This window comes from Leuresthes tenuis, unplaced genomic scaffold, assembly GCF_036924035.1.
Source record: "Leuresthes tenuis unplaced genomic scaffold, fLeuTen1.0.hap1 SCAF_13, whole genome shotgun sequence".
NCBI classification, from domain to species: Eukaryota; Metazoa; Chordata; class Actinopteri; order Atheriniformes; family Atherinopsidae; genus Leuresthes; species Leuresthes tenuis.
The window spans coordinates 12,445,888-12,469,104 of record NW_027325367.1 but is presented as its reverse complement, the minus strand read 5'-3'; the positions used below and the strand labels follow the sequence as shown (position 1 = coordinate 12,469,104).

At 42.7% G+C, this 23,217-nt stretch overlaps 1 protein-coding gene across 1 annotated transcript; it reads left to right on the top strand.

Moving 5' to 3' along the window:
• The first annotated feature begins 236 nt into the window (after positions 1 to 236).
• On the top strand, positions 237 to 23,217 carry rps6kc1 (ribosomal protein S6 kinase polypeptide 1). The gene is made up of 16 exons (XM_072361843.1): positions 237 to 409; positions 2,083 to 2,118; positions 3,231 to 3,351; positions 3,568 to 3,683; positions 3,779 to 3,872; positions 3,970 to 4,023; positions 4,122 to 4,544; positions 5,358 to 5,482; positions 5,667 to 5,765; positions 7,390 to 7,437; positions 7,941 to 8,073; positions 10,393 to 12,045; positions 12,744 to 12,833; positions 18,900 to 18,982; positions 20,513 to 20,608; positions 21,672 to 23,217. Exons 1-16 carry the CDS (start codon positions 308 to 310, stop codon positions 21,771 to 21,773), a joined length of 3,375 nt encoding a protein of 1,124 aa, XP_072217944.1. The 5' UTR covers positions 237 to 307; the 3' UTR covers positions 21,774 to 23,217.

Sequence of the window (23,217 nt, the reverse complement as noted above, 5' to 3'; positions counted from 1 at the left end):
TCTGCTCTTCTGTTTGTATACATTTATTCTATTCATTGTGTTCACTGTACATTTAAATGTTGGCTTTTATAGGAGTTATGAAATCATCCACCTAATAAAATTGTTCAAAAATACATATATATATGTATACTTAACTGATACACAAAATCAGTTTTGTGTTCCAGTCACAGAAACATACGCAGATCCACTGTCCTTCCTCAAGGGGGAGATCCAACTCAGCCTGGTCAACTTGTCACTGACTGCAAATCAGAGAATGAATGTGTACGGCTAGCCGGCTGGTAGCTTCGGCAATGTTGTCACTATCAGAATGATATCACAGCGGGACAGAGGAGAATTCGCTCGGTTTTATACTGTGACAGATCCCAAGAAGCATCAGAAAGGCTACACTGTCTACAAAGTCACTGCAAGAGTAAGTAAATGGAGGCGACGTGCTCTGATAGCTAGGCTAAAGCTAATTGTTGTTGGTTAGCTATCTAGCTTGAGCTGTGTTAGCTAAGCTAATGAGCTGAAGATGCAGGCTGTTAAACCTCTCGGTGATGGTCTGACAGTGATAGCAGCTTAAATAAACGCCGCTGGTGGGAATGTTCAGACTTGGTTATGTCTTAAAGTATGGGTTATATCTTTGTCTTTTGTGTTTTTTTTTTTATTATAGTCAGCATTATTAAGCAGACTGTTGGACAACATGCTAATGTCATGTCACATAGCTAAATAGAATAAACAAACAACGAGGACAGCTGGTTCATGTTGTCAGAAATGTTTTTGCATTGATAAACATTTCTCATCGAAATACCAGGGATCATAGCCTGATTGTAAGCCAGTAAGGCCCTGAGGCTCTCACTTTTGGGCTCTACACCAACCCTACCAAGAAGTAAAACCTGAGGGTCCACACCATAAGGCAGGTTTCACATACACAGGGTGTCTTTTGATTAAATGACTCAGCGAAGCGTGAAAATCCAGATCACAGTGACATTTTGGTGTCGTTAGCTTGTCATCAGATGAGTAAGTCAACCCAGATTTTCCTCTGACAATGAGAGCGTTGGTTTAAAAGGGATTGTGAAAGGTGACACTGACCTGGAGCTGCATATGTTTCTTTTAAAAAAAGAAAAATTCCTAAGCCCAAGAGGAATATGAAACTACAATCCAGGCTAAAAGTAGCACATTAGCTGCAGCCCAGGTCAGGAAGGAAAGCTGCCAAAAAAAATGCAGAACATACAGGCGTGTTGTGGGAGTAGTCTTTTGGCATGTCAGACAGTTCTGGCCTTTTAATTTCAACCTAGTGTCATTTAGTGTTTAAAAAGCAAACCTATAAATATCTCAAAGTAATAAGTGAGTATGATGCTGACTGTCTCTGTGACTTTATTTCCTATGACTTCCAGACAGAATAAAGCTGGATTTTAAGAGAATAAGTGTGTAGATATATTATAAGGCATTTTGGAGACAGACAATTTCACATTCATTTTAAGTTTATGCGAGGAAATGTGACCTTTTGACCAAGTTCCCATGTACTGTAATAACTAGCCAGTACGATGTGAGCCACCTTTGTAAAACTGAAAACCCTGAGTTAAACCTGAAGTTGTCTCACTAAGCCACTAATCCTGTTTTGTAGTGCTGACTCTGGACTGTATTTTGTGTGTTTCTGTGTCACTTTTACATATGTGTATTGTTTCTTTGCATCCTGTTCCAGTGTGATTGACTTGATTGAGCACAAAGTCTATTAGAAAATATTGCAAGTCATGAAGAAAACCCCACAAAGCAACGCACTGAGTACTGATGTGGCCTAACAATGAAATAAATCTCATTATTCATTCTGTCAGACGTCCAGTCAACAGCAAGTTCAGGGAGCTGCGTTTCTTTGTCTCCGATTGGCTGACATCCTACTTATCATGACTATTGGTGATGTCCCGTTCTAACACTCAAGACTTTGGTCATTTGCTTTATAATGCAGTCATTGTGACACTCAGTGCTGTGTCCCCCCTGCTCACACTTGTGACTGCCTCACAAGAAGGTCGTTGCAGGGAAAAGCAAGAGACACTTCTATGGAGTTTCCAAATCTTTGAGCTTTGTTCTTCCTCTTCCTCACAGATAATCTCCAGGAAGAACCCAGAAGATGTCCAAGAGGTAAGACTTGCAGCCGTAGTTTTAGTTTTTTTAGCTGTAACTTTGCAAGTGTGCAGTGCTTTTTAACCTTCAGCGAGTGAGTAAGTAGGGGGCAACTTTTATGAAATACTGTGTGACAGAGGTTTGGTGAAATGATTTGGCTTAGTTTTAAAATGTAGTTCACAAAAAAAGTTGAGAATTAGGCCAATTTATGGGAAATTGCACAAATTCATTCCTTAATTTTTTCAGAATACTCCAAACTCGTCTTCTGTGAGATTAAACATTGTCCACAGATGAAATATTCAGGGATGTCTTGCAAAAATGACTCATCTCTGTGTCGTTGTTGTTTATAAAACATATTCGTTTACCTCAAAATAACCTATTTTTTTACCCAGTTTGAACAGTTTTATGGAACGTGTGCCCACCCTGTTGCCTCATTAAGTATCTGCTAGTTTGCACTAAAACACACACATGCATGATTCTGTGCATTTAAAGCAGCACGAGGTATGCAGTCTCGCCCAGACCCAGAGCTAATGCAACAGGCGTGATGTCTATTACTGCATGTGTGTCTAACAGACAGAGCGAAACAGTTTTGCCCAGAAACGTACATACTTCCATTTCTCAGTAGTGACTCTGTTTGGGAGTGGAGTACGCCTAGTTTCCCTCAAAAATGCCAGCAATTTAGGATTTTAGCAAGCCGGACTTGCATCGTAAAATTAGGACATTATGTTTGGATGTAAGTAACTACATTAGCCAGGCTTGTGTGAGAATGTTGATTGTTTTATTGCATGTCATGTGAAATGAGGACTTGAACTTGTTGGCTGAATTCTGTTGATCCTTGCATCGGCATGGTAGCGCCGTTAGATTTATGGTATTTTAAAACCACAAGGTGCCATTGCTGCAATGTTACGTAAACAGATATTTGAATGATTTTAAAAAAAAATCTGAAAATCAAAGTGATTAGCTGATTGCATCCATCTCCGAGTATCAAATCAGCTACTTCCTCCAGCAGTGTTGGGTAAACAAAACTGATGCTGGATATCTCTAACTCAAATTGATTTATTGCTCGACTGCTCTCATCAGTAAACTCCCTGTTTGTCTCCATGTGTGTCCTGTCTTTACCCGCTCTGTAGATAACAGTATGGAAGAGATACAGTGATTTCCGGAAACTGCATCACAATCTCTGGCAGCTACATAAGAATGTATGTAGCCAGTCCGAGCTGTTTCCTCCCTTTGCTAAGGCCAAAGTCTTCGGTAAGAAGCGACCCCTCTTCTTCCACCTCTGACACACATTTGCGCTAATAAGACCAAAAGGCTTTTCCTTTTTTTTTTTTTTTTTTTTTTTTTTTTTTTTTTTTTTTTTTTTTTTTTTAACGATTGCACTGGAGATGGTGTTCTCCTACTGCTCTGTCCTTAGTCTTTGGAAATGTGACATGTATATGTGCCTTGTGTCCATGTATGTCTGCGTAGGTCGATTTGACGACACAGTGATTGAGGAACGAAGACAGTGCTCTGAGGATCTCCTACAGTTCTCTGCAAATATCCCAGCTCTATACAATAGTCAGCACATCCAAGATTTTTTCAAGGTATTCAGTCTCACTCATGTACTATGTATGTGCATATTATGTATTATCCCAGACAGAATACTGACTGCATTCTTTTTTTCTTTTTTTTTTTCCAGGGAGGCGAGGTCCACGACGGCTCAGAGCTCATTGGACCAGCTGAGCCTTTCTCTGACTTCCTTGCCGATAGTTTATCAGACTGTAGTTCTGATGGTACGCTTTCATAAGATTAGTCTTTCCCCAAATCAGTCCTCCTCTTAATGTATCACGGTTACTATCTCAGTCTTGTATGTGTGGACGTGTTTTTCAGTTCAAAGAGACATCAGTGGTGCAGAGGATTTGACTCTCACATCTGAGTATGGAGGTAAAGTTTGCCTATGTGTCAAACGAACACACTTGTGCATTTGAGCCTAATTAGATTTCATATTTTAGCGAGTTTCATGTAAATCTTGTCCTTTCCAGGCCCGTCCAGTGACAGCGACCTGACCTCTCTCGCAGTAGATACAGACTCATTGGCCGGGTTGGATGATGGCATGGCCTCAGGTCGCACCTCCCCAAACCAGCCACAAGGGGGAGCCACTAACATTAGTAGTAGCTGCAGCCCTCGCTTGCCCTCCTTGCATGAACGCCGCACCCCATCACCTGCCCCTGTCCCTGCCTCTTCAGCTCCTAACCCAGAGGTCAGCTGGCCAGGTCGAATGCCAGTCGTTTCTGGCAGTCTGAACCGAGGAAGTGTTGGCAACCCTAAAGACTTAAAGTCGGACTACCTCGACAAAGCCAGCGAGCTCATCTGTTTTGCTGTCCAAAAGGAGAAAGAAAAGGACTACCAGGCAGCTTTTTCTTACTACCGCAGTGGGGTCGACTTGCTTCTGCAAGGAGTGCAAGGTCAGAAAATTTGATGAATCACCTTTGATGGCTGCTTTTTTGTTTACTTTGTAGATGCCCCTCAAAAAGCAGCTTTGGCCCGACAGGACATAGACAGACAGCTGGGGTAACCTGTGGTCTCTTGCGCTGGGATCTTTTGGATCCTGTGGGCTGTTGGTCTATCAATCAGGCTGGTTTCAGTGGATCTCTTAAATGCTCGATTGAACTGATATCTGGGGAAATGGAAGCCTGGGTCAACAGCTTGGGCTGCCATTCCTGTAGAGTTTTTACATTGTGGTGTGTCTCGCTGGGAATATCCTCCTTTATGCACCAGATTATAGGTTCTTAAACTGGTAATGGTAATGTAAAAAAAGAAAAAAACTCAAAATAAGGTGTGGTACTAGTACTTTTGGAAATGAAAACCAATGTACCAGATGATAAAAACAGAGGAAGGAAACAAAGTACCATTAGGATGTTGTCAGCAAAAATAAGCCCATTGCAACCAGTTAAGCATTAATTGTTTGCCGGTAAGTGTCACTGTGTGAACTGATGGGGAGTGCTGTGTGGATGGTGCTTTTACTGAACAAAAAAAAAAAAGGCAAAAGAGATTTCTCAGCGATGCGCACATAGTGCATTCACTGAAAAGCTGATATTTAGTTGATTCCAGTTATTAACATCCTGTTAATCCCAAAAAACGCTTTTACGTTTGCTGATCATAGTGTCGTAATACTAGCACTATCTATTTAAAGAATAAATAAATAAATAATTGCCTGTATAGAATGAGTTTATTTCTTTCTTTTTTGACAAATCAGAGAGATCACTCTTCCTTTTCAGGTGAGCCAAGTGCCACGCGACGAGAGGCAGTGAAGAAGAAGACTGCTGAATACCTGATGCGTGCAGAGCAGATATCCAGTCAGCATCTGAGAAGCAACATGGGTCAAGGATCAACACAGACAGTGGTGAGTGGAAGGCAAATGTCGCTGGGAGTTAGTGTTGTTCAAATGTTCTTCATTTCTTGGCTGTTTTTCATGCCATTTGCTTGGGTAAAATATTGCAAGACATCACAATAAGTAGAAATCGCATCTTTTTGTTGCATTTCCCTCCTATTTATATTAGTCATGATTTATTTATTTTGTTCCCAAGGCTTTTGGAGCTCAGTGCTGCTCTTCCTCTAGCAGAGGAGGGCAGCAGAGTCCGTCTGATGAGCTGACAGCTTACAGGGTGTTAGGAGTCATAGACAAGGTAAGCTGACTTTTTAGTAATCTTGCAACCAGTTTTGGTTTCATGTCTTATGAAGTCGAGGGAATCTGTATGTGAGATAAATTGATTTGTGTAGAAACGAAAGATTTCACTCTGTGTGGTGTAATGTCAGAGATTTCTCCAAATGATGACACTCGGGTCGAGCGAACACACATTTATTTAAGCATAACCCCGACCAAAAAAGTCTACTGTATGCATTTTCAAATTTCTCCTCCTCGTGCCCTTTCCTTATTCTACAAGCTCGTTTATCTGCGGCGATAAAACCTAATGGATTTACTAGATGTATGGCAAGGGCTGAGTGTGAGTATGTTTAGCATCAGTTATGACTACCACAAGGTCAGTTTAGGTTGCTGGTCCTCTCAACCAGCTGCCGGTGAAGCAACTTCACCACTCAGCCATGAAATGACTTGGCAGGCAGCTCAGAGAATGACACACAACATTGAATCTACGATGCTCATCCTACACACACACACACACACACACACAAAACCGTAAGGACAATGTTGACACAATACTAACATGTGTTACTGCACAGAGGTGGGCCCAAAATACACAATGTTTCAGAGGCTACTCAAGCATACAGGGGGGGGGATCCATTAAAGTCTGGCTTTTTCTTTCCATTTTCCCTCCTCCTACTTCCTCCTTTCACTTTAAATGAGGACAGAGGGGACAGATGGAGAGAGCTCCTCACCCTACTGCCCCAACCCCCCACCACCCCACCCCTCCTCTCCACTCCCCCCCCCCCCCCCCCCCCCCCCCTTTCCCTGATGTTTGTTTCTTAATTATATTAGCACCCTGGCTAGCACTGCCACTCTGTTTACTCACAGCTCCATTCATATCCATTTAGCCTGCACCTGTTTGGTCCCAGTCAGGGTCGCACCCGCAGTACACGCAACGCACTACACACCAACCACACACACCGGGTCACACACATATGCTCATGCTCTCCCCTGAGAACGTGAGGGAGCACGAGAGCAATGGAGATGTCAGAGAGAAAAGGAGGGCTGATGAGGGAAGGGAATGAAGATATTTGGGAGAAAAAGCGCAGGAAAGTGAGCTGAGCGATGGCAGGAGCTGCCTTTTTAGATTTTGGTGCTTGTGGATGATTTAGAGAGGACACTGATAACCACTACTGTCTGTTATAATGCATCGCTTCGCTCTGTGGTGACATTTTTTCAAGGAGCACATATGCTCTAAAAACGGGGGAAAAAAGATGTGCATCTCATTTAAACAGAAATGCGAGCAATTGTTATTCTTTTATAAATCCCAATTACTGCTTTTTGATAGTTCTTCCGGGTTATTTTTCTGTTTTTGAATCTATGAAATGTCCCAGAGAATTGAAAAGTTGCTGTCATAAAGTCTTGTTACTAATTCAGAGCTCGTTTTAGTCTACTTTATATGAGAAGGACTTAGTTTAGTCAACACAGCAGGGTCCAGCATTGTAGTGCCAGTTTTTTTTTCTGGTTGAAACTTCGGGATGTACATTTATCTTGCAGTGACCCGTATTTGTGACCCGGTCTAGTCACTGAAAAACACAACAGCTACATCATCTTAGACTGCATATGTCTGTTCGTACCCAGCAGTTAATGGCACTCTCCCGTCGTAGGTTCTTCTGGTCATGGACAAGAGAACACAGGAGACGTTCATCCTGAAAGTAAGTGGAATTTGTGTGTATGTGTGCGCCTGCCCTGTCTCCTCATCGTCCTGACTGTAAGTGTGAAGTGTGCCAGAAGCCCCTGTGTGTGACCGGTGTAATTGATTCTAATGGGCCTGTCTCTGTCAGCTCCTCTGCTCTCAGGTGTGAGACGTGTGCCAGATGCCAACATACTGCACAGGCACAAATGACTACACACACACATACAGGCATAACCCCGCAACTCTTGCACGGAACGTGAACTTTACTTGTAGCGCTGATAGATTTGTGTGGCTCCTTTTTAGAGTCATGCGCTGTTTGTAGCTTGATGAGTCCAGTGACTTTGGGCTGCCACATGGTATAGCTGGCACTAGTTAATGGAAGGTTTCTCCTCTGCTACTCTCTTTTCCTCATCCTTCACACAGTCTTCCACCGATCCATGCCCTCCTTCATTCTTCTTGAATATAAATATTTCGATTTCAGTGCACTTGAATGAACTTAAATGACTTTTTCCCTTCTTACAGGGTCTGAGGAAAAGCAGTGACTGTGGGCGGGCTAAGAAGACCATCATGCTTCACTCGGTTCCCCATATGGTGCAGCTGAGGAAGTTTATCGTCTCCGAAGACACAATTTTCCTTCTGCTGCAATATGCCGAGGGTAAGAGACACGTATCCTGCTCCTGTTTAATCTTCCCTCTTTTGTCTTCTTAGCCTCCACCTGCCTTTTCACCGCCTTCACCTGATCCTTCTTTGTCTGAACCCCCCCCGCTCTCTCCGTGCCCTTGTTGCAGACAGATGTTTGATAGAGATGGGTGTGTGTCACAGGTCGTTATTCTGAATACCAGGTGGTGCCATGCTTCATTAGCTATGCCAACACCTGGGCCTCCTTACATCCCACTCACTCTAGGATGTGTCTGTAGGCCGTGTGTTTGGGTGACTGCGTTCAGTGAAAGGCAGCCATATTTTTTTAATGCCCTGCAACCTTTTCAATCTGGTGTACTCTCTAACCACCCTGTCTAATATTAGTGGACAGTACTGAATATCATATGGAGCTGTTCAACATGATTTAATAAAGTTAATCTAATGCCTGTTCAATCAAAAGCTGTGCACAGTGGTTACATCCCAGTAAATCCAGGACTTCTCCTCTTTCCACTGTAATGTGCAGTTTATTTTAACATGGATGCAGCTGATGTTCTGAGTGAGGATAGACAGGCACGCAAAGGGAGGCGGTGACCTGAGTGACATTGGACAAACAATATGTGGATGGTTTTACTTTCTAAGCCATCAAGTGCCCCACAATCATTATCATCACTGTGAACTCCCTATTCATTCTCATCACACACGAACAGATGCTGGCATCCAATGGCTCACGCTACAGCTGTGCGTGTGTGTGTGTGTGTGTGTATGTTTGCTTGCGCAGCCAAATGTTTGAGATGCAGTATTTTCATATACCAAAAAAGTGAGATGCACGTCTGTAAGACAGTGTCATGTGATGTTTGAGTATTTCTCGGCTTCACACTAACGTATGAAGTGGATTCCTGCACAGGAACACAGAGAATCTTTTTGGTCTACAAAGACTCCAACTTGTCTGTGGCATTACATTCTCCTACTTTAATTAGTTACTTTCTTATAGCTGTTACTAAAGTAGAACTAACCCTTGAAGACCTGATGTAACATATGGGTAGCATTTTAGGTCTTAACGGGAACTCCGGTATTTTTAAACCTAGACCTTATTTCTGGCATGAAATACGTTTATCTACTCACCGAGAACAGTCTGGCGAAAGTCGGCGTCCATCAGAAGATATTTAGATAACTCGCGGTCGGCGTATATCCAAATAACGGAGTGAACAGGGCAGGGACGATGCAGCCTCTAAATAAGGCATTATCCGTCTTTATTTCACCAATACTTTAAGAAGAATGAATGAATGAATGAATGAATGAATGAACATGTACTATAGCTCTGCTAGCTCATAGGTGCTGTTATGTGGCTACTTGCGGCTATAGGAGAGCTAACGGAGGGATTTCTACACAGGCACTCTACTGGGACCACTTCATCCACACGCCCCCCTGGAGCACATCATTTATTGCCTGTTTCTCATGTTATTAAATGCAGAATTTTCTTTTATCAAAAAGTTTAACTGGATACAAGCTGTAACTTAAAAAGCTAATTTTCAGTTTAGTTACTAGAATGAACTTTTCTAGACTTTTCATGGTCTACAGTATATCTGGCTGGAAGGTGCATTATCACATGCTGACTGATGTATAGGTAAACCTGTTGCAGGTTGCCCAATCACTAAACCCTCAAAGTGTTCCTGATGTTTTTAGTTTGAGTGCTTTATTGTGGAAGTTGATGAGAATGCAAAGTGTTAAAGAAAACAGGAACGGTTGTGACAGCACACGATGCATGGAAACAGCACATTTCTATTAAGGGGAAGCAAAAAAAAGACTTTTCTTGTGTGTATTTAACGGTTTTCTATCAATTAATCAGTTAGGTTGCAACAGTTATACATTTTTAGTAAGTCAGGAAAGCCTTGAACATAATGAATATGTTGCAAACTCTACAAAGAACCAGTCAATAACCACCACAGTCAAGACACCGCCGTGCGTAAATGTTTAGTGTTTTACCAAAAAGGCTGTGATGGGATTCATTTATGTGAGGTTGAAGAGGGGCAGCTCCTTCCTGCCATGAACCTTATGAATTCTTTCTCCTGCACAAGTTAAGGACACGAAGAACATTTTTGATTATTTGGGAGGTTTTCCTTAGAATAATCCTGCCACCCAGTGCCTGCCCTACTAAGTGACATTTAAACAGCCTTGATTGTTGGTTCGATTGATTCATCAGTGAAGGACTGTAATGTCTCAAAATGGCAGATGTTTTCTCTCTAAATTCCTCATTTCATCTCCTTTTATCTCTTTCCCCTGTGTTATGCATCCCCCTTTTTCTGTGTTGTTAATGCTCCTTTTCTTTCATCCTCAGGTGGGAAGCTGTGGTCTCACATTGGAAAGTACCTTCATAATTCCAGTCCCGAGGAGAGCTTTGACATTCCTTTCATTCAGAAGAGCCACACAACGGCTGTGCACTCTCCTCAACACACCATACCGCAGTTGGATGTTGGTTCGGCCAGCTGTGATTCGGAGCCTGCTGCTGGATCAGATTCCGTATTAGGTACACAAAAGGAAGGCGAAAACCTCTTTGTGTCTCCTCTTAAAAGTGCCCTCCCTCCCAGCCTCATTGAACAGATTGGAGCTCAGTCTGGAGCTATTTCTGAGGAGGAGTGCACCAACAGTTATTTGACACTTTGCAATGAGTATGAACAAGAGAAAGTGGAACCAGATGCACTAGAAGAGGAGAAGAGCGAACAGGAGATGCTCTCGTTGGACGTGCCGAACGCGACCACCACCACGTCCTCGCGTAGCCGCTCGCTGCTCAGCAACGACAGCCTCTCTTCCCCCATCAGTTCTCAGGAGCTTGGCTTCTTCAGTGAGTTGTCGGACAAAAGTGACCACACCCATGACAATGACCAATGCCAGGGCGATGGACACGATCTCAGTGAAGTCTTCAGTCCTCTGCGCTCCCCCGTCGGCCCTCTTTCTTTAGATCAGTCCAAGCACACGCCAATGGAGTTTTTTCGTATCGACAGCAAAGACAGTGCAAGTGAGGTGACCTGCCTCGACTTAGGAGAGCAGCGGCCATCGCATAAGCGGAGCCCCTTGGTTTCTGCTTCTGACTTTAGCTGCAGTGTCACTGACAATCTCCCAGAGCTGGCTCAGGAGGTTAAGGGCCAGAGCTTGGAGTTTTGGGGGTTGGATTGTAGCGATAAAGGCTCTAACGAATCGGTGCCAGTCATCTCATTCAAAGACGTCGTAGTAGTCGAGGATGAAGGTCATCCACCAGACCTGTTGGTCAATCTTCCTGTGATGAGCGGTACTGAAGACTCTTTCCAGGAGGAAATGGAAAATTCAGGAGTGTGTCTAGGCCTCGAGGTCACAGCCTCTCCTCAGAAGTGTATCCAGCCTGATGTTTTACAGCTTCACAATCAGCCTGAGGAAGGAGAGGAGCAGCCACTGGAGCAGGAGCTTTTATCTTTCTGCACAGCCTCTGCAGCCTGTGACACTAGCGCAGCATCTACATCTCCTTTCAGTTCACCATTGGATGACAGCCTGACATTTGGACAAGAGGCTTCTGACAAAATGACTGATCGCCCTGAAAGCCAAAACAATGAAGTCCCTCTTGACACAGGCATTCCAGATACTGATTGTCATAATGAGAACCTAGAGCTCGATACAAGAGTTAATACAGACTATGTTTCAAACCCAGGTGACAACAGCACAAGCCCCGTCTCAGCCATAAATGGGGCTCAGGCCTGTGCAGCCGTTGAAAGTTTATTCGGTCTTGATGGTGAATCATCAAGAGTTATTAGTAACACAGGAGGCAATGACTTTGATAAAGAAGTGTCGCGGCTGTTTGCAGAACTGGACAAACTGTCGTTGGCTGCCTCCCAGGTTCGTATCCCGGAGGAGTTCGTACGATGCTGGGCAGTAGAGATTGTGACAGCCTTGGATTCTCTGCACCAAGAGGGCATCATCTGTCGAGACCTGAATCCCAATAACATCCTGCTCGATCACCAAGGTTAGACATCTGTTAGACATCAATGACTTCTGCGAAGTGAAATTTTTTTCAATTTTATGTGCAGAATTTTCTTTCTATTATTATTTATTTATTTTCTTTTTCCGTTGGCTGTGTTCCCCAAGAGCTAAACAACTCTCAACATATAAAGTTAAAGAAACAGTCGCTTTGGTTTTGGACTGAGGGACCACCTATTTCAATCAATCCCAATCTAATCTTTTAGAGTGGTGGTTCTTCCAAGAAGGAAAATAATTGTTTTACCATGAGGTCACAGATTCCCCCTCAACTTCTTCTTTTGTCGTCCTACAAGCATCTCTCTCCACCTCGTTATCAACAAGCATCTAATTAGCTGAGTGGCTGTTTTCGTCTCCCTGGTGGTAATTATTGTTCTAAAGGGCCCATCAACAGCCTAGTGTGGTGCATCAGTCTGGCTAGCTCAGGCTAATGGCTACGGCTACCTAATGACACCATTAGTTCTAATGATAGCGTTAACGGGTAGCGGCTAAACAGGAGTAATCGCTCGGGCTGTTTGGTGGAAAAGCTTACAGAGGGATGTAGAGAGGCAGAAAGGAATGGAGGAAGGAAGCGCTCCAAAAGTGGGTGAATAGTTTGAAAAGTGGACTGTCTGAGTGACACCAGGCTGGGTTTTTACAGGAGGCAGTGCATGAAAATAAGGCCTGACTAATGTGTTTTCTCTTTAGGTCATGTTCAGCTCACGTACTTTTGCAGCTGGTGCGATGTGGAGGAGTCCTGTGACAAAGAGGCCGTTGCTAATATGTACTGTGCACCAGGTGAGACTCTTATCACTTCATTCTTTAAAAGGCCCTTTATGCGAGTGTTTCTGTCACTTCTGAAGTTTTATATGGAAATACAAGGATTAGGTTTTCGGTAAGTTACTTTCTTATGACTGCCAAACTCATTCATAGCCACATATGAAACCGTGAACAATAATGTTAATAGTGTTCATTCATTCATTCATTCAGACCTTTCTTTTATTTATTTATTCTTCAGAGACGTAAAAAACTTGATTGTTTAAAGTTGTCCACAAAGTCCTGATGTTTTCTGGAGACAGATTTTTTTAAAAAAGAAAGAAATAGAAGCAGATTTTTGTTATCAGAACCTTTGATCTGAATAGGTTAAAGCAAACTCAACCCAGCCATGGTTACAGGTTTGCACATATTTAAACACTGGCATAGTTTTCATAACATTCTATACAGTAGAAATAAAAGTCTTTGTGTTTTGATTAATCAAAAGCATTTGAAACATTTTAAAATTGCAGCTATTTACGTACACATTCCCTCATTTGAAAGGCTTTTTTTGAGAATTCTCTGTAGGCATTAAGTCTCTCTTGAATTCTCCTTTGTGGGGCCCTAATTGCACTGCAGCTGCCTTCAGTTGTTTACTCATGGTGCTTAATAAAACCCAAAGACTTGTGCATGTTTGTTATTTTTTTGGTCTAGTCCTTTTCCATTGAAACAGAGGGGGCTGTGTGTTAAAGAGCAATCATTTCTAAACCCTTCCGATATGTTTAGCCTCAGTCTAAACATGAGTGTCTGCTTCATGGCCCACATCCATCCATTATATGACTGTAACTATGCAGTGAAAAGCTAAAAAGAGCAGAAAATTCAGCAGCATCTAAATACCTCAGACAGACACAGTCAATGCTGCTTCCTAAGTTTTGAGAGGTTAGATCTTGTTGCAGTTGTCCCGCTGTCCTGTAGAGTGTGATGTTGTGCAGCAGTCTGTCCGTAGTGTGACGACCCGTCCGCTGCTCCCAGCTGACATGTGGCAGCTCTGGCATGCTGTTGAGAAGCTGCCTAAAACAAATAGCTGTTAGACTACAGCACCAAGTTCCTACTTAGTGCTTCTGCATGCGTTCAGGAGCATTTGTATACGAGCATGTGTGCATATGCATTTGCTGTCAGTATGTGGCTAGTATTTGCTCATTATGTTACTGCTCTTATCATATGGATGCACTATAGACTACCTGATAAACAGACAACATAGATGACTGCTAATTCAAAGCAATGTTCGCACTCAGAGTCGTGCACAGTGGTCCTCGCACTCATTCGCTGTTACAGTGAGCTATATTTTCATGTTCATCCTCTCAATCCAGGACAGCCTCTTCAGATTTAAATCCTCCTTGGGTCTAGAAAGTATAGAGTCTCACTGTTGTAATTAATCTGAGAGCAACAAATGCTCTGTTTAATATCCAAAGTGTTCATTTGTGGTCTCTTTGTAACAGCGTGTTTAAAAGCTTATGCCTAGGAATAGAAGCATTTTGAGGCATATGCTTTAGTGGGCTGCAGTAGATGACCTCAAGAGAAAGGAGTAAATCTCAAACCCGGAGTTGTATGAATAATGCAGCTTAAATGCTGAGCAGAGACATGTCTGCTTCTCAAATTGTTGTGTAACGAATGCTGTTTTATTCCTGGGCGGTGGGACCTTTTCACACGAGTCTCAAATGTGGGATGGATGTAACCTGTAATACACTGAACGTACTTTTCTGATAAAAAACTGATTTATTAAAACAAAAGCAGGAGGATTTTGATCAAAAGCAGGATTCACATGTGATAGTTGCCACGGCACCACAGAAAGATGAAAGCTGCAGGTGTCGTCATGAAATCGTGTATTAAAGTGTGCTCAAAAGGTCTTAAAGTGTTCAAATTTTCTCTAACCACCTGTTACGAACTGGAATTTATCTCATTTAGAATGACGTGAAACTGAATTAAACTGTGATTGGTCAACTTTGAAAAATCGATAACCGAACCACTTTCCGTCCTTGTGGAATTAAGGTCCGTGTGACTTAAATGTCGAGCTCAAGTGTAAGCTGTCCGACACATGGCGTTTGTGAATGATGAAACGAGCGAGAGGAGGCGATGCAGTGAGAAACTGGCACCGTTGCGTTGACTTTGCCATCCGCTCCCACGAGCCACAATTTGAAAATACTTTACAAGGAAACAGTGAAAAGTGTGGAAGGCCGCAGGTGAAAGCAGCTCCTTGATGACCTGAGCACAAACTGAACTGAGCTCAGACCAGCTGTGAAAGTCTTGATAGTTCAGACGTTTGATCCCATGTGGATTATTAGATGTAGTTCACACCAGCCACCAGCAGGGGGTGTGTTATCCTGCTGTGAAGTGAAAAGTCCACTTTGTCTCAAAACGCGGACAACTTCCTCCCTTCTTCTTGTTTCTCGTTCTGCTCATTTTTGCGTTAAATTCAGTCAAAACCATGCACTGCAAATGAATGACCATCCCTCACTATGCTTGATTATATTTTTTCCACTTCTCACGTACATGCATATCTCAGTAGATAGAGCTAAGTACATGTGAACACACACACAGACCCAGAGGTTAGTGAGTGTGTGTGTGTGTGTCTCTCTCTCCTGCCCTTGTTATGTATTGCTGTTTATCCAGACAGGGTCAGCTCTTGCAATGGCTTCATTCCTGATGACAGATTTATGACTGTTTGCCAGAAACCTAGCAGGGGGCCTGCTGTGACTGACCGCGCTCGTGTGCATATGCGAGTGTGTGTGTTAGAAGGAGGGCAGCGTGTTTTTAGAACGCACATATTCACACCCAAAAAAACACGGGAGTGTACTTGGAAAATATGGTGACGGGGTATTAATCTGTTTATCCTGCACTTGTGCTCATTTATTTTCTCACCGTTTTGTCTTTGCTGATAAACATCAGATGGCTAATGTTTTGTTCACTCATAAGAAAAAAAAAAATAAGCCGTTGAGTTCTTTCAGCACGACCTACTTAAAGCAGAAATAGGAATTGTTTATTGTTCTGTTTAGAAGGAAGCGAGGCCAAAACTGATTGTCTTGATCGCCTAAGAAAAGGGAAATTCGGTCTTCTTCCTCTCTGAGGGTAACGAGGCAGTTACTGAGGACTTCATCCTCCTTTTTTTTTTTTTTTGTGATCTTTTTACCTGCTCGGCTCTGCGTGATCTCATCGAAGATAAGGTGTAGTTCCTCTTTTGCCTCTGAGCTGTCATCTCATTGTTTTCAAAGGCCTTTCAAGGAAAACATTACACTCTGACAGTACTTCCGCTTTATTTGTTCCCTGACCTCACAGTAAAGACACGTAACAGCTTGGTTCCAGGATTGTTTTGCATAGATAATTTAGTTGGTCATAACAGCCGTATCCACAGCTCGGAAGGCAGTAACACTCATAGTTTTGACACCAGCTCAAATTTTGGCAAACGGGCAAATAGCTCCCAACTATCTTGCAGACACATACATTTATTTCATATATCCAGTTTTGACTGTGCCGCTCTTCTGCAGGTAGGTGCAGGGTAGGGGTTGGTAGCTCTAAACAAATCAGCCACTGGTTATGACAAATTTTTATTTGGTTACACAAAGATAAAATTAGAAATTAGACTGGAGGAGAAACGACAGTCAGTGCTCAGCCTCAGTGGGAATACCTGTGAAGAGGATGATGCTCTTATACGTCTCGAAATTCAAGCAGACACTTCTGTTTGACCCAGAATGATAATGCTGTCAGTCAAGTTCTTTTCTACCCCTGTTTCTCAAAGAGCAGACATTAAAACCGTACCGAATTCCCAGAGATCTCTGAACTGAAGCTGGAGAAGCAGCAGGTTCAGTTTGGAACAAAAAGCAGGATTCTTATCCTCACGTTTTGTCTGAACATGTTTTTTTTTTTTTTACATTTCATTCTCTATGAAATGTAAATGTATTTGTGTTCCTGCACAAATACTGTTGTGCGTTTTCTTCATATCCTCATGCCTGTAAGTCTTATGTAAATGCGCTCATATAACATTATTGAAGGTGCTTTACTGACAAGCTTGCCACGGGGCACTAAACACCAACCCTTCCTTACTTCCTACCTGCACATACTTTACTTCCTCTTTCTGTAATGGCCGTAAATGAAGTTTTTAGGGAAGTGTGTCTAACAGGAGAAGAGAGAAAGTTCCTTATGGCCCCCATGAGAGGAGATCGAGTGTGATTAAGATACAAAGCGGGGGGGGAACCGCATAGTTGAGGGGAAAGGGAAGGAGAAAAGGCCATGAGGGGAACATACTGCATTGTTGTCTTCTTATATCCGCACTTCTCTGTATCCTTTGGCTTTCTTAGAATTCTCCTGTTTTTTTTTTCTGCTGCTCAAGAAAAAAAAAAAAAGCCAGGTTCATGTAGGTATGTCCACATTGGGAAATGTACACATCGTGTGCACACTGTAACAGTGGGTTTTGATGACCCATGGCCTGTGGATGCAGTTAATTCTCCCTTCCCATCCTCTTGTTCTCCATCTCGCCTGCTCCCTTCCTCGCTCTGACAGAGCGGTAAGTGTAGCCAGCTCCACTGTACTCTCCCTGCAGCTCCTTAGACATTAATCCATTGTGATGACATCGACCTTGCTCTGAGACGTGTGTGTGTGTGTGTCTGTGTGTGTCCAGTATTTTCCCTCCAGCTCATAACTACACAGGTATCACTGGTCCGTTCAATGACGATCTTCTCTCCTTGGTTGTCAAAACAGTGGTCCTGGGGAGCCCTGAAGACTGGTTGCTCAGTTGCTGTGTGTGTTTGTGAGTGTGTGTGTGTGTGTGTGTGTGTACAAAACGTGCAAGTCTTATCGTAGCCCTCTCTAACCTTGGCTGCAAGAGAGCTGCAGAGGGCCCTGTAGTTCCCAGCAGCCTCCAGGAGATGAAGGGTCTTTGTCTAATATGCTCCCACAGCTGAGGAGCCTGGTCCCTGGGCACAGACGGCCGTGACCCTGGGTCCCGGCCCTCTGGGTGACCAGGCCCCCCCCTCCCTCTGGAGAGCAGAGGCAAGCTGAGCAGCACACGAGGCCATCTGGTACCCACTGGAGCTACCATACAGCTGCTACAAACGAATGTCACTCTGAATTTCTGTGTCTTACTACAGTGGAGTCTGCAGCCTTCAATCACGATGCCTGTCGCAATGGTCGTAGATCACAGATTAGCAAAAGATGGCCATGCAGTGAACTTTAGACGTGAGCAAACTTCCTTTTAAATGCTCAACTTTAGACTGCTTTGCCGTCTTTACACCCTTGTAAATATGGTGATATTTGGACTGAATTACAAGACGCAAACCTCGTGAAACTTCTTTTTTCTGCAGTGTCTCTGAATAGCTTCCAGCGGTAGTTTAACTCAGATCATCTTAGATTTTAAATCTAAATCATAGTTGCTGTTTTATTTATTTATTTTTCACAGTTGAAATTCTGTGACTTTGATGTTTGGACTTAAGGAATTGAGGATTTACCATTTCTCCTCTATTTCCTGGCTCTTGACATACTAAACTACTAATTATTTAAATGGAAAAAAAGTGTCTGTGGATTAAAAGACAATGACAGTAACCATTAGTTGAAGCCATAGGCAGAGTTAAAAGTAAACGCGCGAAAGGAAATCGGAACACCTTGTGTCTGAATCCTTGTCACCAAGTGTTCGTGCTTTACATTTCTTGTGTGTGTATGTCGTACGAGTGTGTGTGTGTGTGTGTGTTTGCGTTTGAGGTCAGGTCATGCAGATGGCGTGAAGTTGCAGCACAGACGGTTTCCTCAATTTAACTGCTTTTTATTATGCAAATCGGCCTTTTATGAGACACGCTGTGTGTGTGTAAGAGACTGTGTCCATGTTCTTGGGCTCATTTTGAATTGATTGTATAAATTCAGTAAGGATGTCATTTGGAAGCAGAGTTTAATGTATACGATTTCAAAGCAGGAGCCATGCAAGTTTGAGAGAGGCGGTTGATTGTTTCCTTGTTTGACTTTAATTACTGGTTCATTTTTCTCCCAAGCACAGAAAACATTTCTTGGCTTGTTAAAATATTGATTTTTTTTTTTCTTTCCTCTGCCTCTCTTTTCCTCTTGTTTCAGAGGTGGGAGGTATAAGTGAGGAGACAACCTCGTGCGATTGGTGGAGTTTGGGCGCCATCCTGTTTGAGCTCCTGACAGGCATGGTGAGTCAAAAAAGTACAAAAAAATCTTTGCTGCTAAGGTGTTGTGAGATGTCTGTAGGTGTCTTGGCTTTCAACTCTCTCACACTCTTTATGGTGGTGCCAGGTTGTGTGTGATTCTGCGCGCGTGTCTCTATGTGTTTGAGTGGGTGGAGTTCGTTGTTTCGGGGGGGGTGCGTTTGTGTGTGAGGTGCGTCTTGGCTGCGGTCTCTTACTCTGGTTCTCGGGGAGTGCCAGGGGTGTCGGTGTGACTTTCTCCCCCAGCCTGAGCTCCATCTGCTGGGCCATTGGGTCAGCTCTCCCTGGGCTTCTTTGCTGGCTTCTGGAGCAGCGCTGAGCTTGGAGCACGCTGACCTCAGATCAGCATGGAAGGTGAAGACCCGGGCAGCTCTCGGGGTGCCGCAACTCGGCTGGTCCAGGATCAGAGGGACCACCTTTCAAGACAAGCTTGGGAAGAAGAGGAGCATCTCATAGCTTTTAGTTTAGCAGACGATAGAACAGAGTCTTACATGTGCACACACTAATTATTAGAACTAGCCCATAAATAAACAGACAGAGTGTCACTTTAATATTTCATTGTCCAATACATTTGAATAAATAAACTAATTGCCACTGGGCATGTTGTATATTAGCCATCATTGCTTCCCTTCTTTGGCCCAAACCGAAGTCACGGTGCTGGGTTAGTGTTATTGTGTTTAACACACCTACTTACCTGAATACAAAAAAGAAAAGAGAGCTCAGTCACACAGATGTCTCCTTTGATGATTATGTCTTTGTACAGCCCTGGCAGGAATACACACACACACAGCCACACACAGTGTCTCTTGATCCTTGCAGGATAAGATCCTGCCTGGAGCATTCTTAACTGCAGCTAGGAACGCAGCCAGAACTCCTGCAGCACGTATCAGAAGAGGAAGATGGGCAACAGCCCTAACTGCTGGAAAAAAAAAACCCTCAATACAAACACACAAACAGTTTATGGCTTTTGTTGCTGCACACACTCTGTTGCAGCATTTCCAGTTTGTCATTGTGGATGAACTGTTGCTGCATGCAGAGATCAGCTATTACTGTCAATTCTGTCAAGGGTAGGGAAGAGTTCTGTGATTGGAAAAGCATTTGACTCTTTTGATTCTCACTTTCATGCCTCCTCAGCTGATCCGGCACTTTGATCTTGTGAGATTTTGCTTTTAAAAACGTCACTTTTTTTTTTTCTTTTTTTTTTTTTTACAACTGAGCAACTGACATAAACGAAGAACAAAGGCACAAAGAACAATGTTTTTATTCTTTCTGTGACATTCAGTCTGTCCGACACCCACAACAGTTCCAAGAAAGAGCAACAGCGGTGACATCATTACCTTGTTTTCTGTGTGATCAGTGTTTTTTCAGGTGCTCTGACTTTTTTGGTCTCCTCCTATTTGTTCAGTTGTGATGCTCCAACATTGACTTGTGCTCTGCTGGGGTCAGAATGTTCTTTTGTTTAACAGTGATCGTTATCTGTCTCTCTTCTTTCCACTCCTCCTTCCCTCTGCACAGTCTCTGCTGCGTTGCCATCCAGCAGGAATCGGTCGCCACACGGCTCTCACCATCCCCGAGTCTGTTTCAGAGGAAGCCAGATCCCTGCTGGAGCAGGTGAGAGCATACATACTCATCTCAGCCAGGGGTTCCCACCTCACATATTCGATTTATTGCTTTTTTTCTGTGAATCTGTACTTGGTCAGCTGTGATTTCATCATTTCATCACTATTCAGTTGGATTTTTTGTCAGGTATAGGCTCCCAAAATTGAGTTACTTTTTTTCTGAACTCATAAAGTTGCTCAATGATTTAGGCAAACATCTTAAAATCCGACTCACCCACAGGCAACTTCATAGATGACTCTTCTGTGTCTGTAATATTTGGATATTCTCTGTCAAATGGACACAGCAGAAAGCGTCGGTAACACAACAGAAAAGAGTTTTTCTGCAGCTGCAACAACAGTTTGTGTGAAATAAAAAAAAAAAAAAGAAGAAGTGCTGGGTTTATATGACCAGCTGGAATCGCTTAACAAATACAAGAGCTGTATCTTCAGAATTAGCAGTACAGAAAACATGGTGAGAGAATCAAGTAAGATCTCCAAATGCACTATAAAAATAAAAAAAATCAGTCCCTATAACTACCTTAAATGATTAGGAATGTACGTATTTTTCAGACAGATTACGACCGATAAATAAATCTGTTCCACTCCTGATGGACATGTCCTTAATAACAGCGCTGGCACCATGCTGACATCTTAAAGCTAATTGCAAATCCTCAAAACGGCTAATCTTTAGATGTACATTAATATGGTTTGCCTGGATTTCTCTCTGCTTAATGTAGCTCAAATCTGACATAGAATTAGTGTGGTTGTGCTGTGATGGTGACTTAATATACTGACTCTTTTTTTTTTTTTTTACTTAAATTGTAAAATAAAATAAAAAGTTACAATTACAACTGCCCGACCTTTAAGGTTTCTGGGTCACAGCTCCTAAGTAATAAGGTTATCTTAATTATGTAGAAACCTTATAATAGGAAATTAGTTTCAAGCCCTGCTACGCTATTATTCACTTTTGCTAGTTCTTAGCTGTAAATGTACTGGTTTTGAAACACTAATGCTTTAATGCTCACTTTTTTTTGGTGTGTGTCTTGCCCCCCCCCCCCCCCCCCCCCCCCGTTCAGCTGCTCCAGTACAACCCAATGGAGAGGCTTGGGGCCGGCGCGGGAGGAGTGGATGACATCAAATCCCATCCCTTTTTTGCCACAGTGGACTGGCCCAAATAGACGCAGTGCATTGTGGAACTGTGAAAACCATCCCAAAGTACACATACAGTAAACCCAGATTATGCATTTCTGCACAAATCTCCCCTCTTTTGTACGGGCATTCAGTTCACATCGCATTTTATCTCAAGTTTGAGAAGCAGCAGTATCTCCTCATGTTAGACCTGCACCAAACTCTTCTTTGCCTCGTGTACTTTATAACATATTTTGGCGCGGGGAACACTTCATATGTGTGTGGTGTAATCATTTCTACAGCAAGTGTGTGTCCTGAGTGATGTTCCGCAACGACACAGTTGCTTTTGCACTCCTCATTCAGTAGCTATAAGCCAAAATGATATGAATTACTGACAGGTGACACCTCTGTGTCCGTATGTTATCTCTGCATTAATGAAAGTATCCACTCAAACTGACACAGATGCACGTGTGCAATACACTCACTTTGTTCCCCACACTGAAACTTGAATCATTCCTCACGGAGCCCTTTGAGATTAGCTGACATGGCACTATGTCGCTTGGATTGATGAACTGGTATCTAAAATTTTCTTCAATACAAAACTTTTTTTTCTTTTTTTGCCAACAAGCCGGTGAAGAATAACATAAATGGACACTATGCAAGGCGAATGATCAGAATATTTAGAGATAGGAGACTGGGGTGTTGTTTGTTAAGAATAGTCTTATTTAATGGATTATTACTGGAAAATGGGTCGAGCGAAGAGGCGTAGCTTAAGTTCTGCCTCTGTGTGGACAGGTTTGTGTTTTTCATTTAAGAAAAAAAAAAAAAAAAAAAGGAAGAGAAGGCCCAAGTACGTGTTTGTAAACAGCCCTTTTACAGTTTGAAGGTGTTTTTATGAATATCAGAGGAAATTCTCTGCATTTTGTGCATGTAGGGTTAGAACTAATGTAATATATTTAATACAGCGAAAAAATGATCGAACAACGAATAATGTGTGTCAAGTAAAATATGCCTTTTTAAGGATGTCCACCCAGGTGTCAAGTCTTGATTATGTCCAACTTGCCAATCATTCCTTACCATATCAGTCAAATCCTTGTTTGATTGTGTTAAAGCTGATTTTGTGCTATCACAGACTGGTTTACATTTTTATTGGTACAGTCTGTGCCATATATCACTTCCTGTATAATCATGAGAGGCTTTTGAGAGTCGTGGAGGCATACTAAACATGTCTGATACATTTGTCTAATCAATACTTAGATAATCACTCCACTGTAGATGCTTCACCGTTTTTCTCCTGATGATGCATGGTAACTAAAACCTAAATTACCAGCTTCATATTCCAGCTGTTTTTAATCAGACGCACATTTACTGTCACATCAGATGTTCTCTTATTTCTATGATGCCCACGTTGTCTGCTCTCTGTGTCGTGTCAGCGCACGCTGGAAAAAAAAAAATAAACATACCTGGATGAGTTTGTGGACATCAGTGATACCT

Bases quoted from the DNA above. Each gene is read 5' to 3' on its own strand.
- rps6kc1 (XM_072361843.1), top strand. From the start codon at position 308: ATGATATCACAGCGGGACAGAGGAGAATTCGCTCGGTTTTATACTGTG. The intron at 5,483-5,666 runs GTGAGTGGAAGG...TTTGTTCCCAAG, and splicing joins AAGGATCAACACAGACAGTG to GCTTTTGGAGCTCAGTGCTG. The intron at 8,074-10,392 runs GTAAGAGACACG...TTTCATCCTCAG, and splicing joins TCTGCTGCAATATGCCGAGG to GTGGGAAGCTGTGGTCTCAC.